The 15,418-nt window shown below is 41.1% G+C and overlaps 1 protein-coding gene across 1 annotated transcript in view; it reads left to right on the plus strand.

The window, feature by feature from the left end:
• Positions 1-15,418, plus strand: part of LOC127027870 (protein unc-13 homolog B-like) — a 188,294-nt gene that overhangs the window by 102,326 nt on the left and 70,550 nt on the right. The window contains exons 11-14 of the mRNA XM_050913751.1: positions 1,294-1,368; positions 1,870-2,089; positions 10,734-10,961; positions 11,273-11,414. Coding sequence (XP_050769708.1) covers positions 1,294-1,368; positions 1,870-2,089; positions 10,734-10,961; positions 11,273-11,414 — 665 coding nt within the window. The remainder of the gene's footprint in view (positions 1-1,293; positions 1,369-1,869; positions 2,090-10,733; positions 10,962-11,272; positions 11,415-15,418) is intronic.

The following is a 15,418-nucleotide window of genomic DNA, read 5'->3' on the forward strand; positions in this document are numbered from 1 at the left end:
TGCACTGAGGGAGCACAAGAACCAAGCGAGTAATAAGGACAAGTTTCATATGCTTGTGTGATACGGTGAAATGAGGCTTCTGTGGGACAAATGTTTTTTTGTTGGCTGTGTTCAGTACACATAACAATTTCATACTTGGGAGAAATGCTATAACAGCTGAAAGACCAAAGTTTCCATATCCTGTAATTCATGTGAAAAGATGCATGCAATTCTCTCTGCCAGCTTATGCATGGGAAGCTTAATATGTGTCTTACTGACTGCTTGTATCTTAAATCTTTGCAATAATGGCATTAACTTGTGTTACTTCCTTTGTATGCTTTCATTCTCTCTCTCAACAGGCCATGGTAAGTGGAGCTGAAGACTATCCACCAAGTCTTCACCAGAAACAAAAATTATTTTACCCTATTTTCCCTCTGCTTTTTTGCTTTTTATTTCGAACCTGCAGTATTTCAGTGCATGCATATCCAGCACTCAGTCCTGCTCCATCACTGATGGAATGAACTTCTTCAGTCTGTCCTCAAACAGCATAAAGCAGAGCATAAATGGAGGTTTCTGATGGGGTTTGATGATTTCAAAGCAGATGTTGCTAGCTTTAATTTCCTTCTCCGCCTTCATCTAACTGGAGTGGCTTGCTGAAGAAATCCTTTGTGTGCCAGTGTGAGGTGCTGCAAAGGCATTGCCCTGTGCTGTCCAAGGCTGCAGAATTTAGTGTTGGTGTGATGCAAAAGAGGCAGTTTTGAGGGGAAAATGCTGTTCATTGTGTTCAGTGATGGCCAATGAATGTGATACACCAGCACATTCAAACCTGCACTCCCAACCCACTCTGTTCTTTTTTTATCCTCTTTATTTGTAACCCTTTCACTGTTACATTTGGGGGTGTTGTGTATGTTGTAAAACCGATGAAATAATCTCCTTTTGGATATGAATGAAGTTAGATATAGAAGAGTGACTCCCATGTAGTGACCTTAGGCAATAGCAGAGTTACCATCGCTACCAGAACATAGAAGTAGAGATGTGAACCCAGGTTTCATTGACAGTTCTTACCAGAGAAACAAATAAAAATTTACCAAAGTAAGACTGGTTGTGGGCAGATGGAAACAAGTTGGAGACCTTTCAGAGTATGCATTTGACTCTTCTGAGATGTGAGCTATCATTTAAGAAACCAGCTTGCATGTAATAGACTGCTGGTTTGGTGTCTGGCGTGACAGAGTCCCCTTGGTCATATCTCTGGGTGTGTAGTGCCAGTGCATTTCTGAATATTGGTGGTGAATAACAAACTTTCTTCCTTCTTAGTCACTGGTTCAGTCCCGGAAAGCCGGAATTACCTCAGCAATGGCCACTAGAACATCTCTCAAAGATGAAGAGCTGGTAAGTGGGAGGGTTGCTTGGCTCCTGTTAACTTTTAGTAAGCAAATTAAGGGAATTTGGCTCTCTGGCATGCAGAGCCATCTTCACAGATGTCTAAAAATATAGATGCAAAGCTTCTTGTATGATTTGTTTAAAGAAACCAAACATGTAAAAAACAACATTTAATGTGTCAATATGATCCTGAAAAATGTAATCTTACCATTTCCTTCTGTGCTATCTACCATGGGGGACAGTGTGTGAAACTTGCTTTATGCAAAATATTCCTCATCCACAAACCTTAATTCTTTTCTTCCATCTCCTCCACTTTTTTAAATGCATGGAGAAACATTTTTGGAATGGTGTCCTCTGCTGCTGCTTGTAAAAGTTTGATAAATTTGGCTGCTTTAAATGTGTAGATTTATTGCACTGCTCATGCCTTTTCCGCTAAAACTCATGTGTTAACCAGGAAAAATAGGTTCAGTCACCTTCCTGGATATTGGTTTATGTGTTCTTGCCTTTCAGAAATCTCATGTCTATAAGAAGACCTTGCAAGCCTTAATTTACCCCATCTCTTGTACAACCCCGCACAACTTCGAAGTGTGGACAGCCACAACTCCTACCTACTGCTACGAATGTGAGGGGCTGCTGTGGGGTATTGCACGGCAGGGAATGCGCTGCGGTGAATGTGGAGTCAAGTGCCATGAGAAGTGCCAAGACTTGCTCAACGCTGACTGCTTACAGAGTGAGTAGTGGCCAGTGAAGGGCAGCTGTTCCAACAGTGTTACCAGAGCTTTCCTAAATGTGTAGGTGATACCTCAGTGATCACTGAAGCTTCATTTATTAAAATGACTGTGTATTTTCTGAAAAGGTGCCATTGGGCTAAACCTACCCCCGTCACCATGTGGACACAGACAGCTCCACTGACGCAGAAGAACTTCTTTGCAACATTGTGCTTGATCTGCTTTAAAAGAAGGTTTAATTGTTGAGTCTTTCATATCTATTTGGGTTTTTGTTTTAACCCATGTAACATGTGTAATCTCTCTGTGTCAGCTCAGGTGGTGTGTTAGTTAACATATCCTGCGTGGAAGAGAGGCAGTGGGCTGGGCGAATAGGGTACTAGGCTGGACTCTGTCCCTCCTGCCTTGGTATCCCAGTCAGGTTGCTTGTTTCAACCATCAGCCTGTTAGACTGTTTTAAGCTCTTCAGAGCAGCCCTGGATTCGTGCTTAGGGGATAGAGTCCCTGGTCTTAGCTCAGATTCTCTGTACCAAGTGCAGGTTGGCAAGGCATTTTGTCTTTTTGACGGTAGGGTCTCATGGCTGAATCACTTTAGAGACCTGGGGCTGAGTCAGCAGAGATGATGGGTCAGATAGGAAGGTGTTGTTTGAGTGTATGGGCAGTATTTCATCTTCCTACTAGCATTTCTGTTTATTTTGTTATTTTTTTCTGCAGTGTTCAAAAACTAAGCCCTCTCTTCAAGGAAGAGCTCTTCAAAGAGCTGTGACTTCGCAGAATAAATGAGACATTACACAAAAAATGGAGAAGTTTAAAAGGAATTTGATTAAAGAAAAAAAAAAGCGTGAGAAAAAGTATTAATTTAGGCATCTGGCTTGGTCCGGTTAGTTTTATTTGCTTGTAAAACGATTTCTTAATTTGGTCTCAAATTTATGTTCCTGCTGGAGAGCAAAATATCCTAGTCTAAATGGAATAGAAATTTCTGCCATATGTGTTAAATCTTGAGTAGGAAGATGGGGCTGTTTCTGTTCACTCTTGATTTTCTTGGCGTTGCAGCTTGATGGACTAAGTCTAAGGAAACAGAAAAGTTTGTGAAGTATAAACAGACTTATTGCAAATCCATGTCAGCGATTATAGGAACATAAAGAGTCAAATCTTGTGTCTGCCTCAGGCTCTACTTGTTTGGGAAAGCCAGGCTGGATGATTCAGCAAGAGATACCAGTGAATCATAGGTCACTTGTTTTTTCTTACAGCTTGTCTAAACACCGCAAATGGACGTTGTTTATGCTTGTATTTTTGATGTGTGCAGAGTTTTAAATCGGGCATAGTTAGGACTAGGGCTATTTGCAATGGCTTATTTGTCAGACACAGCTGATACTGGTGAAACATCTGCTTCTCAGTTGCTTAATGTTTCTAGATTTGTCTTTGAAGGTTGCAAGGTGATCTTTACAGTTTAGAGCATTCGAGCAATTGCATCATTGACACCTGGGCTTTGTTGCGACCTTTTTGTGACTAAGCAAAGAGCTGCCGTGTTGCATTTGGTTCAGGAGAACATAGTTAAGTCATAACTCAGTTCTCTGACACAACCTGATGTAGAGGGTCAGTTAGATTGAGGATAACCTTATTTGTTTCTGGAGTTCACCAGAATCCTCTGCTAACTGGTGATTTTCAGTACTTGAGATGAAAAGCTGTTGGTATGCACATCGAGGCTTGATTCAGATGCATGTCCATGATGTTATAATGTTGCAATGGAGTCGTGATATCTCAGTATGGGGAAAATGCTATGGAGAGCAGAGGAAAATTAGGTTCGCACCAGCAGCAGCAAGGAAATGGGCCCAAAGCTGTCGTACAGAGCAGAGGTCATGAAGTCGAAAATAATAGAAGAAAAACTAAATTTAAGAAATAGCTAATGACTAAGAGGAAATATATTCCTGCAGGGGACAGCTGTGGCTATCCATGTTCAAGAAGGGAGACTTCAGACTGGGATGGGTACTGGAGAGAGTTCAGTGGTAATGGGGAAAATATGAGGAAGTCTCAAGAGTATGAGTTTGTTAATGGTATGAGTTTGTTAATCTTTCAAAACAGAGGCTTGGCAGTGTGGGACAGGAGAAGGACAGGAACGATGCTGTTTCAAAAAAGTAAAAATAACCATATTAATTCTGTCCCAACAGAATGTTTCTAAAGGGATGTTGTGGTGCCCAAGCTAGAGGTGCAAGACATCTGCGTGTAGAGCCCCTGTGAGTGTGGTTTAGTCTTACAGCTTACAGCTATCCATGGCCTAAAGCCTTTCTGAGCAGTAGATGCTATGTTTAATAGCTGGCAGTGGTGGCTCTGTGAATTGGTTTAATCCTTGTTTGAACCTGTTTATGCCTGAACTATGTTGGGGAAGAGGGAGATACACAGCAGGGAGGAAGATGGTCTGTTTAAGCTTACAGTTTACAAAAGGAAAAATGGAATAAATTTGCTGGAAGAAAATTAAAGGTGGAAGTAGAAGACAACTCCAGTGATAAGAACAGGGAGGCTCTGGAACAGCCTCTGAAGAATAACCATGGGGGCAGGTTTTCTAATCTCTGGTTGGAATTAAGTAAGTTTATGCAATGGGCTGTGGGATGTGATGATGGCAATAGTCTGCGCTTTTCTATGGAATAGAAGTAACAACTGTAATGGCTCTACTTTTCATATATGGCAAAGCATTAGATAAGAACTTGTTATTTTATTCACGGGATTGCAGATGTTTGCTTTGCACATTTCCTTTCAAAATGTAAACACAAGATACTTCAGCATGCAGAGTTAAAGAAACAGAGAGAGAACAACTGAGAGTACACTGGGCTCAATACTTGTGAAGCACGTAGAAAGGTAAAACCCAACCAAACAAAACTTAACTTACTGAGTTATTGGAAAGCTGCCCAGCATCAGAACAGGGAAGATACAGAGACTGTGAGCCGGGGGCTCTGTGGGGGTATCCAGTGTGAGTGTGGTGGGTATCGTTATCTGGGGTAGAGATGTAAAGGAAACTGAAGATGGCAATTGTGTAATTAAAAGACAGAGAAGGCAGAGGAAAGTTAGTTCTGGGAGATTAAGATGATGGTGGGGCCAATATGTGGATGTGCTGCTGGGTTGGGAAAACAAATGTTATCGATACTAGAAATCTATTAAAAGGCTTTTTCAGGCAACTGTGTTCTTTGCTTTGGCATGTTCATGCAAAAATGCTTCTAACTGGAACCCATCAGGCCAGAAGAAAATGGAAAAATTAAATTAATTTTTATATATGTTTGAAGAACATAGGCTGTGCTTGAGGAATGAGAAACAGGGTTTCTCGGGGACACGCAACAGTTTAGAGATCCAATAAATTCGACTGAACTTTCTTGTATACTGAACTCAGGAGGGATTTCTTCCTAACAGAAGCTTTGTTGTTGCTGTCAGTAAAAAAAAAACCCAACATTCTCAGGACATATCTTTACTTAGGTCTATTTCAGGCTTCCAGAAAATGTTACATTGGAGTAAAATGAATTTTCAGGCTGGTAACAAATACAATTCTATTGATTATACCTTGATTCCTCAGGATATATCTTCACTTCAGTCTGTGTAAGTCTTCCAGAAAATGTTGCATTGGAGTAAAATGAGTTTTCAGGCTGGTCACAAATACAGTTCCATTGTCTGTGCCTTGAAATTTTGGGTAGACACTTGGGGTTTTATTCCTTAGAATCAGAATGTGCTGTTTATCCATCTTCTATCCTTCAGTGCCTTTCTGGGGGAAATAAAAGGATCTCTTTCCCCAAGTCTATTAGAATTAAGTTTGGTTATTCCTTTTGAGGATGTTTTTCTTACCCTCTATATTTTTAAGAAACTGAGTATCTGATACAGTTAACAAATTTGTGGGACTGCAGTAACAAAATACTCAAATTCAGCAACGCTTTGTTGCAATTTGAATCAAAATCCATTTGCAGACTGGTTCAGCAGGGCTGGTCCATGAATTGGCAATGTCTGAAGTGCAGTACACTGGAATCAGTTGTGGCATGTGTACTGCAGCCATCTGGTTTATGGCTCTGTTGGCACCAGGTTGTTTCTCTGAGGATGTTTCTCTATTGTAGGTACTTAGAAGCTATTATTCTGATGATGGGGTGCTTACCTTTTTATCATAAGCTCATAAATACTTGTTCAAGGGAAGATGCTCTCTTTTTAGCCTTCTGCTATTCTTGGAAGTACTTGAAATCTCTGCTGCACAGGTACACTTCCTTTCTTACTTGGCTGAAAAGGGAGGGAGGGATGTTCTTTAAAATCCCTGTAGCATGCAAAGCTTTTGGAAAAAGAGAGCTTTTATCTCTTGCCCTGAGCACTGGTGTAGTACTAACTAAAATACAATGGGTTGGGCAATGTTGGTATGAAAGGAAGAGTAAAGCTGAGGATGGATGTGTAGGATACCAAGAAACGGATGCAAAGAAGTAAGCAGAATTACGGAGAGGGTGGAAGGGAAGGACATTGTGCTAGCAAGATCCTAGTAAAAGGTGCCTGTACAGTTCTGGGCTAGCATTTGAAAAGCCATAGTAATCTGCTTCTGCAAGCGTGTCTTGTTTTTTTCTGTAGTGATGCTAATCTAGTCCTTGGTAGATTACAGTTAAACCTGAGAAAAGAAATTGCCCTGGGATATCAGAATCTGGTCCTCTGGAGATCTTGAAAATGAGGAAATGAGATCTCAAGCTTCAAACTACTGCTGAACATGAAATCTGTGTTGTGAGTGTGATTAGCCATATGTCTTTATTAGTGCTTCTTTATGGTGTGCTGGAGCAACAAACCTTGGAGAACTTCACACGAGCTATCAGGGCTGTGTTACTGAATGCCCTGCTTTTGGTACTGTTTTGGCTCCTGGGGCCTTGGTTCACCTCTGGGGGTTGTTCAATGCTTTTTGACTCAGGACTGGAAGTCAGGTATGTTTGTTGCTTTTTGGATGAGAAATGTGTGTGTTGCACTCTGAATTCAGGTACTGCAGTCCAGAGACCGTCTCAGCGAGTGGACTGTTAGTGAGACCGATTAAGTCACTCTTGTGATAATCGTCTTGGCTTCTGGGTTGAATGATGATTAGACACCATGGTGATGAACACTTGTTTGCTCCCAGAATCCTATGTAGGAAAATATTTGCACAGAAGGAGGAAGGATACCTTTATTTGAAACTTGAATATCTATTTTCAGTTTCAGGAATATATCATTTCTAAGCATTATCCACCTACTGAACAGCTGTCTTCTATCCTGCCAGTGTTGCTTTCTTGACTTTTCCCTGTTAAAGCATAGGATAACAGCACTGGCGGTTTACTAATAGCTGTATCAATACAATTTCCAATATAGACACATTTGCTTTCTTTTTCCAGTCATAAATTGACTCATAATTCAGTCTTAGAGAGGAAGAGAGAAGGAAAGCCCAGTACCATTTGTATGATACTGTACACAATACTTGTATATTTCCGTGCCTTTCTATTGCCATTTACAGGACTACTTGAAAAGCTGATCCACTGGCCAAACCGCTCCTTTTTGCAGCTGAATAAATACGATCCAAGTCCAACAGCAGGAAAAGCACCCTCTGCCATCCAGTATAGTGACATGCTTTGGGTTTATATCACATACATCATAGGTAATTAGTCCCCCAATGATTGTTTTGGAAACTCTGGTGGTTTTGTACCAACAAGCAGGTATTAAAACTAAGAAAGAGTATGTTGTGGAGACATAGGTTTTGTCTGTTCTTTATTAGTATGTGTTGTTAAATAAGGTGTCTGTCTGATTCTGGCTTTTGCACTGCAGTTCAGGTGCAGCCTCTGCAGGGAGAGAGAGACCTTTCCTAGGGAAGGAATAATGGAGCCTTCTTGCCTGGGCAAATTATCTGGGCAGAGTAGGGGAGCAGCATGGATGGAGGTGGGGGATTTCCTCTGAAAGTCAGGAGGCAGAGCCAAGTTTTAGAGGTGACTAAAGAGAGGGCTCTCTTGGGGTCTATGTGACATGGCTCGCACATCCTGCGACCCAGGATGCCCCGGACTGCTGCTAGCCTTGCAGAGGGATAAATGCACTATGCAAGGTCTCTGGAGGTGGTGGGGATGTTAAACATGTTTTTAACTAGAATTCCTCCATTTGTCCAAGTTTGCATTCGAAAGCATCATTTGATGCTCCTGGAGTGCTTGCATTAAGGCAATGGTGCAGACAATGCCACTCCAGAGCTGTGATAACTCTTGTCCCATCTCAGTGATGAACAGTGAAACATTTATATTTGCAAGTTGCCTGGCTAATAATTTATTTAGAAAATGATTCTTAAATAGAGCACTCCGCTCATGCACAACATAAACTTTTAATGTTTGAATTTGGTTCTTAATTTTCTTAAAGTCAGAAAGGTCAGGGCATGATTGGTTTCTTTGGATCACTACAGATTTCAGAATTCCAGCTAGGAAAGGCAAATTGTTCGGTTTGGCCTTTCCTGATTTCCCAGTAATTTTCTGTAGCTCTGCATATACTGTGTAGACTCCACCTCCAGCCCCAGAAGACCTAGTTCTGTTAAAGCTGAATAGCACTTCTTATCTGAAGTTCAAAGTATAGCCCCTGGTATCATTTTGGTTTCATATTCCTTTAATAAATGTTGGGTCTACAGCTGGATGATTGCCTGATACAAGACATCACTTTGGATGGTGCTAGTTCTTCATCACCGGTGAGTAGAGGCAGCAGGGACTGCCTAATTAATTCCGGTATTTTGATTTCATTTCATCTTAAGCCAACAATAGGAAACTCTGGGGCAGATACATTTTATTGTACTAAATGAAATACTGAACATCAAGCCTCTAGCAAGTAAAATGAAAAAATAATGTGAAGTTATGGCTTGTTTTATACCCAGGTCTTTAATGCCTTGGTATGCAGTGTCCTTAATGAACTTCTGAAACTTCAGCAGTCACAGTCTGTTCCAAACTGTGTTTTTATTCTTTTTGGTTTGGATGGTGGAAGTTATAATTGAGTTTTGTTTCTTTATTGAAGTGAATTTAGTAATGGTGAAAGGTGTTAGATTGAAGGCCCTAGAAATGTATGTCTTCAGGCAGTGTTAGTCACTGGGCACCCTGTTGAGCCTGCTAACAAGGTTGCCTGTTATGTTATACTGCTGGGGGTCCTTTATGTATGTGTGTGTTCATAGAACTTTATTCAGGTTTGGTCACTACCTGCTGAAACTGTTTCATATGCAAAACTGTAATGCCTTATATTAAAGGTGCTCCAGATATCATATTTGCCGACTTTTTCCAGAAGAAAACAGTTTTATGTATCTTTGTGATTGATGGCTCTCTTTGCACACACTTGCACCAGCTTTAATACCTATTTTTAAGGTAATTTAATATTTGGTGAACACTTGGATGAAGATCATTTTCTAGGACAAGTCTTGCTTTAATTAAACTATCCCAGAGAAGAAAAACAAGAAAAAGCATGTTAAACTAAAAAGAAATATTATGATTGAATGTGTTCACAGGACTTTTGTACTGGTTTAACTTAATCTGATTTAAGATCATAACTTGAAATTGCTGCAGACTGCATGTAGAGGGACTATGTGCAATCTTGGGTTCCTGCTTTTCATTTCACACCCGTGTTTGTCTGCCCTGTTAGCTCATGTCAGTGCTTTCATTAACACATGCCTCACATCTGACACTATAGTCAGTGGCTGAATTTTGACAGCATGACTGTCAAAACTGAGTAGGAAGTAGTTGGTTGTGGGAGCGTTCTTATCTCATAATTATACAAACTTTTCAATTTTGTAAGAGGCATGCAAATGACCAGAGGCGCCTCTTTTTCCAGATACAGTTGAATACCTATGTAGTACAGACCCTATGCCTGGCCCTTTTGTTTCCATCTGCTGAATACTGTACTAGTGCCCCATGCTTATGATGGCCCAAGTTTTTAACTATTGAATTTGCTACCTTATAGGTATTTGTTATAGTTACTACGCCTATGCGATTCTAAGAATGGATTATTTGAGTTGTCTCCTTACAAACTGATAAAATAGAGTGGGATCCAGAGAGGCACTTTGGATGCCTCCAGCGTGATACCTGATCCAAACAGGATGGTTCCAGGCAGAATGGGACATAGATCGTGCAGTGACTCCGTGCTGAGTGGGGAGTTGTGTGGCACACATCAGTGGGAAATGCTGACCATGTCGGCCCATCTGAACTTCTGCTCTTCCAAGATGCTGAGGTGCAGCATTGAGACAAGCTCATAGATACTATTTGTAATGGAAGTCCTATGTCCTCTTCTTAGCACTTGCCCAAGCAGGGATTTATTTATTCAAACCAAGGTGATGGGAGGAGGGGGCATGCTTATGTTTGCTGTTAAAGTAAGAACCTAATTTCTGCGTCTTCCTCAGCTGCAAGGGTATTAAACTCAGACCTGTTGTCAGGAGAGCAACCTGGTCCCAGCTTATAGAAGAATGTGGGCGCTCCCCTTCCATTATCCCCTCCCAGCTTTGAGTAGTCCAGATTCTCTTGTGTGTATGTTGAAATGGGAGGGGTCTGACTGTAAAAGTCAATAGCAAAAGCCAACATGTGGAGGGTAACTCATGGCTTTGATCCTGCTGTCCAGATTCAGTGAAACATGACTTTGTGTTTGTCTGTTTCTGATGAGCATTGTGTACTTTCTGGTGCACAGGAGCAGCGGAGAAGAGCTCGAAGCATGGAGCCGAAGACCGAACCCAGAATTTCATCATGGCAATGAAGGATCGCATGAAAATCCGGGAGCGGAACAAGCCAGAGATCTTTGACTTGATCAGAGATGTGTTCTGTGAGAGCAAATTGACACATGCTCAGCAGATGAAGACAGTGAAGCAGAGCGTGCTTGATGGCACCTCAAAATGGTCAGCAAAGATCACGATCACGGGTGAGTGAGGGAGGCATGGCTTCTCCTGGCCTCGCTTGGGAGCCTAAGGTAAGAGAGAGTTGGTGTGAAGCTAGAGAGAACGGAGAGGAAGGGCTTCTCTGACCTGTGTCTCTTTCTGCTCAGTGTACAGGTAGCAGGTCGAGGTACTCCTACCCCAGGCACTGTAGTGCACCATGAGCTGAGGCTCATCAGAAAAGCTCTCATGAGTGATATTCCTGTTTCTCTGGCCATTCTGAGCTGCTGCTTCACATAGTGTTGTGGACACATTGTCTTATTGCATGGTGGTGGTAACCCTTCTCTTTTCCTTCTAGTGGTGTGTGCTCAGGGTCTGCAGGCCAAAGACAAGACTGGGTCCAGTGATCCGTACGTAACTGTTCAAGTGGGTAAAACAAAGAAGAGGACAAAAACGATTTTTGGGAATCTGAACCCTGTATGGGAAGAGAAGTTTTACTTGTAAGTGCTCTTACAACGACTCTCAGCCCCATTTTACCTGTTTGTATGCTCTGTGCTTTGACAGCTGTCTTCCCTGTCAATATGCGTTCCCATATCACCTGTAATGTATGATGGTTTTATTTCCGCTCAGCGTTGTGTGTGTGTGTCTAGAGGGTTGATGTCTTTAACAATGTACATAGTGCACTCCCGTTTATTTCATCTGTCTTACTTGTGTATACATAGATTGTCTGCTCTGTGAACACTTTTATATTGATGTTTCTAGAGAAGGCTAAAGAGAAAGGAAAATCTTTTAACTCAGCGACTTTTGTTCCTGGCTAATAGACATACTTTCAAAATTCTTTGTAATATGAAAGAGTAAAGTTTGTATAAAAGACTAAGCAAACTTCCTGTGACCTATTGCTGTGACCTGCTACTGGTGTTTGACCAACAAAGGTTAAAGGTAGGTAGTTGGCTGTCACTTGTCTGTGACACTACCAGTCTCCCCTTTCAGTTCTAGAAAATCAATGTAACAATAATTGGAGGGATTATCTGTTTTCAAGATGAGCAATGTATCCATGCCTGAATTGAAAGCAAAGGCTGGAGGCACAATTCTTTAGATATCAACTGCTCTCAGAAGGCTGAAGAATGTATTATTCCGTCGTGCTTTTATTGAATAAGTAAAGAGTTCCCTCAATTTATCATTGAACATGTTATAAAACAAAACAGAGACATGAACTCCAGCAAGCATTTTCTGAAGATTCTGGATGATCTCATTCAACCTCAGACATCTTTATTTCCTTTAATGTCTAAGCTCTTCCCTTGTACCTTCCCTGTCTGTCTTTTTTTTTTTTTTTCTTCCCTGTTTTTTTCCTAAACTGCTTGGGGGGAGCTCTCTCTGCAAACTGAAATTTGTTTCTGTTTTAAAATCAGGCTTATATCAGCCCAGCTTTGTCTCTACAATGTACAGTACAAACAAAATTATTTTTAAAGTTGTTTTGAGCTCATTAACGTCAGAAAAATCTTGGTGCTATTTTGAGCGAGTAAGCCCTTCGCTCTATTCTTAGTTTAATCCAAGGTAACATTACTGCTTGGTAAGTAGTAAGTATGCTTAGGTGCCGTTTGGATAACTCTAGTCACAATAGCAGTAAGTCTGTGTGGGAGCCTTAAGGACCTTGATTTGCCATGCCAAGTAGTTACCATGGTATTTGCAGTGTGTTCCCTTCTAATTTTAGGAGCTTCAACAAATACTGTGTTTAAAGATAGATAGCACAGCGTGATAAATGTCACAGTTTTAACGGTGCCACTGTTTAGATTCTATCGCCATGTCTGTGATTCAGCAGATAATATGCTGTTGGGCATTAGAGCTGATGCTACTTTCTGTCTTGCCTATGTCTAGGTGGTTGTTTTAATTGCCTTGGTAGGCAGGAGGAGATGAAAGAGATGAGCACAGTGTCCAGATTGATGGCAGGAGAGCATTCAGTACTGGAGTCAATGTGTTGTTTCGTCAGTAGATGTCAAAGCTCACCTTATGCTGGATGAGGAGAGAGTCATTTAGAAGTGTATGCAGCACTGGTCTTTTACACGCCCATCTTCTTTTTTTGCATTTATGGATCTTTTTTCAGCTTACAAGTCTTAAAATTTCTGAAATTTTCTACCCCATAATCAAATGGAAATTTAAATCAACATATGCAGGCCAAAAATACCCATTACATACCAAGCTTTTTTAGAAGACATTGTCAGGACAATCAAGAGATTGTCAAATTTAAAGGGGGGGGGGGGTGGTGTTTCTCAGAATGAAGTTAATTTGTTGTGAGAGCAAGGTGTGGTGGTAGTTATTGAAAGCCTCCTTACAGTAGACATATGAAAAGTTTGGGGTTCAAAACGCTTAAACATTTCAATGAGTGCAAGATATGTGAGTAGAGAGGGGTCAGGTCAGTAACTAATGTGTGTGTCAGCAATTGCTGTTCCTTTTCTGTTTGGCTTGGTGGACAGACTTGCTTGTAGCCGGTGTTCATTATGTGCCCAGTGTCTTTTATATGATCACAATTCCAGTGTCTTTTCGAAGGTTGGATATAGAGCCAGAAATCCGTGTGCATCAGTCATTATTATTATTATGGCATTGTTATTGTAATCCATGGCATGAATTGAGGCAGACTATGTACAGCTGAGTGATATAATTCTTTTTACAGACTCAGTAAAGTTTATTAAAAGCAGCTTAAACAAGTTTTAAAATTTTTAAGGCCGCAGTAGCCTATTTCAAATAGTTTTTCTGTGCTTATTTTCGGTGATGGATAGAAAAGTACATTAACTTAAATAGCTCTCCTTAAATATGACTTTGTTCCTTTTCTATATATGTTCAGAAAAAAATGATGTGGTAGGCTTGACCCAATTCGAAAGTCCAGACTTAGAACCATATTTTAGAAAAGGCAAGGTTGAAAACACTTTGGGTTTCCATTATAACTGCTATTTAGGTCATTACTAGCCTATGTCACTGTAGGCATCTGCTTAGGTTAATGAGCAGTTCTTGGAGCATATTCATGTTGTCTGAGCAAGTGATTTGCAGGTCCTGTTTTGTTCTGAAAATTATCTCTTTGTATATTTACATCTTTAGCTTTAGGAAGTGTGTTGTTACAGAGAGATTTTTGTATCTTTCATTGGAGTTTAAGACCTATGAAAATATAAGGGGTTGATCTTTCTGCTTAGTTCAGAGTTTTGGAGGCTTGATGCAGACACTCTGTATATGTGATGCTTGGCAGGATGAAGCTTGATAGGGGACTCCAGCCACTGCTGCAATACAGAAATGTTCTGTGAGCATGCGCTAAGGAAGTCCTGCTTCCCTTGGCTTTACGTCCCATTCCCCTTCTGCAGTAATCCCTGATCCCTTTCCTATAGTTATGATGAGCAGGCTTATAGGTAGCCTCCTTCATTTGCCATGTACATTTCTTCTCTGTGCCCTCAGCTCTCTTCCCTTGCCCTTAACTCTGGCTGGACAGAAGGCAGCACGTGTCCTGCCTGCAGTTGGTTCTGAGTTATCTGGATCGGTTGGTACATGAGAGCCAGGTGGCTGCACACTTTCCAGGGACAGCAGCCGGCATGGGTTTCTCTTCTCCATCTAGCTGTAATTTTTTCACAAAACTTTTTGGAACGTAGAATCTTTTATAACAAGTCTGCATAACTCTAATTTCCTTAGGAAACAGCCCAGTAATACTAGAGGGAAGATATTTTTGCACTATTCAATGCAATTAGAACAAGACCTTAATTCCCCATTTAGACATGTTTTAGACTGTCAGTAGAAAATACAGGCTTCCTAGAATCTATTTTTGTACAAACTGAAGCTGATCATCCCTTTGAATGGGTTACAATAGCAGACGGTGTTTAGGAGAATAAACTTGACCGCAGGACAGAGTTACTGTTTTAAAGGGAGAGCTCCGGGCTCGTTTGGAGGCTGCTAGTCCGTACCTTTTATTCAGGAAGTGCTCCAGTCTTTAATGACTGTGAGCACTAGAAGTTACTGGATTCAAACAGGACGATGCTGTTTTTCTTGGCCTAGGCACAAAATGACTCGTTCATTTTACAGTAATATCCCCTTGAAATTGTATGGTCTGAGTACAGCTGTGTCTGAAGTTTTAATTGTGGGTGGGAAATCATTGCCTGGAACAGATAATGTTGTCACTGAACAGTTTGCAGGAGGCATGTTTATTCTCTCTCACTGCAGAAGAGTAACGGAGTTAAAATAAATGCAGTGCCTCCTGCTAGCAGATAATCAATATTTTACTACGACATGCAGAGCCCCACATGATGTACATTCCTGTTAATCCTTTGGGAATGGTGCTACTGCATAGCTAACCACTGGGTTGTCACCCAAAAGCTTCTCTTGTGAGAAGCTGAGCCTGTTGTGAAGCTCAGCATCTTTCAGTTATCGCTGTGGTTATATGTGACTGTTCCAGAGCTGTATTTTAGAATTCCCCTTCTGAGACCACTGTGTTTATAAATGTCACTGTAACTCTGCACCCTCAGCCTCCCTT

Source organism: Gymnogyps californianus, chromosome Z, assembly GCF_018139145.2.
Source record: "Gymnogyps californianus isolate 813 chromosome Z, ASM1813914v2, whole genome shotgun sequence".
Classification (NCBI taxonomy): Eukaryota; Metazoa; Chordata; class Aves; order Accipitriformes; family Cathartidae; genus Gymnogyps; species Gymnogyps californianus.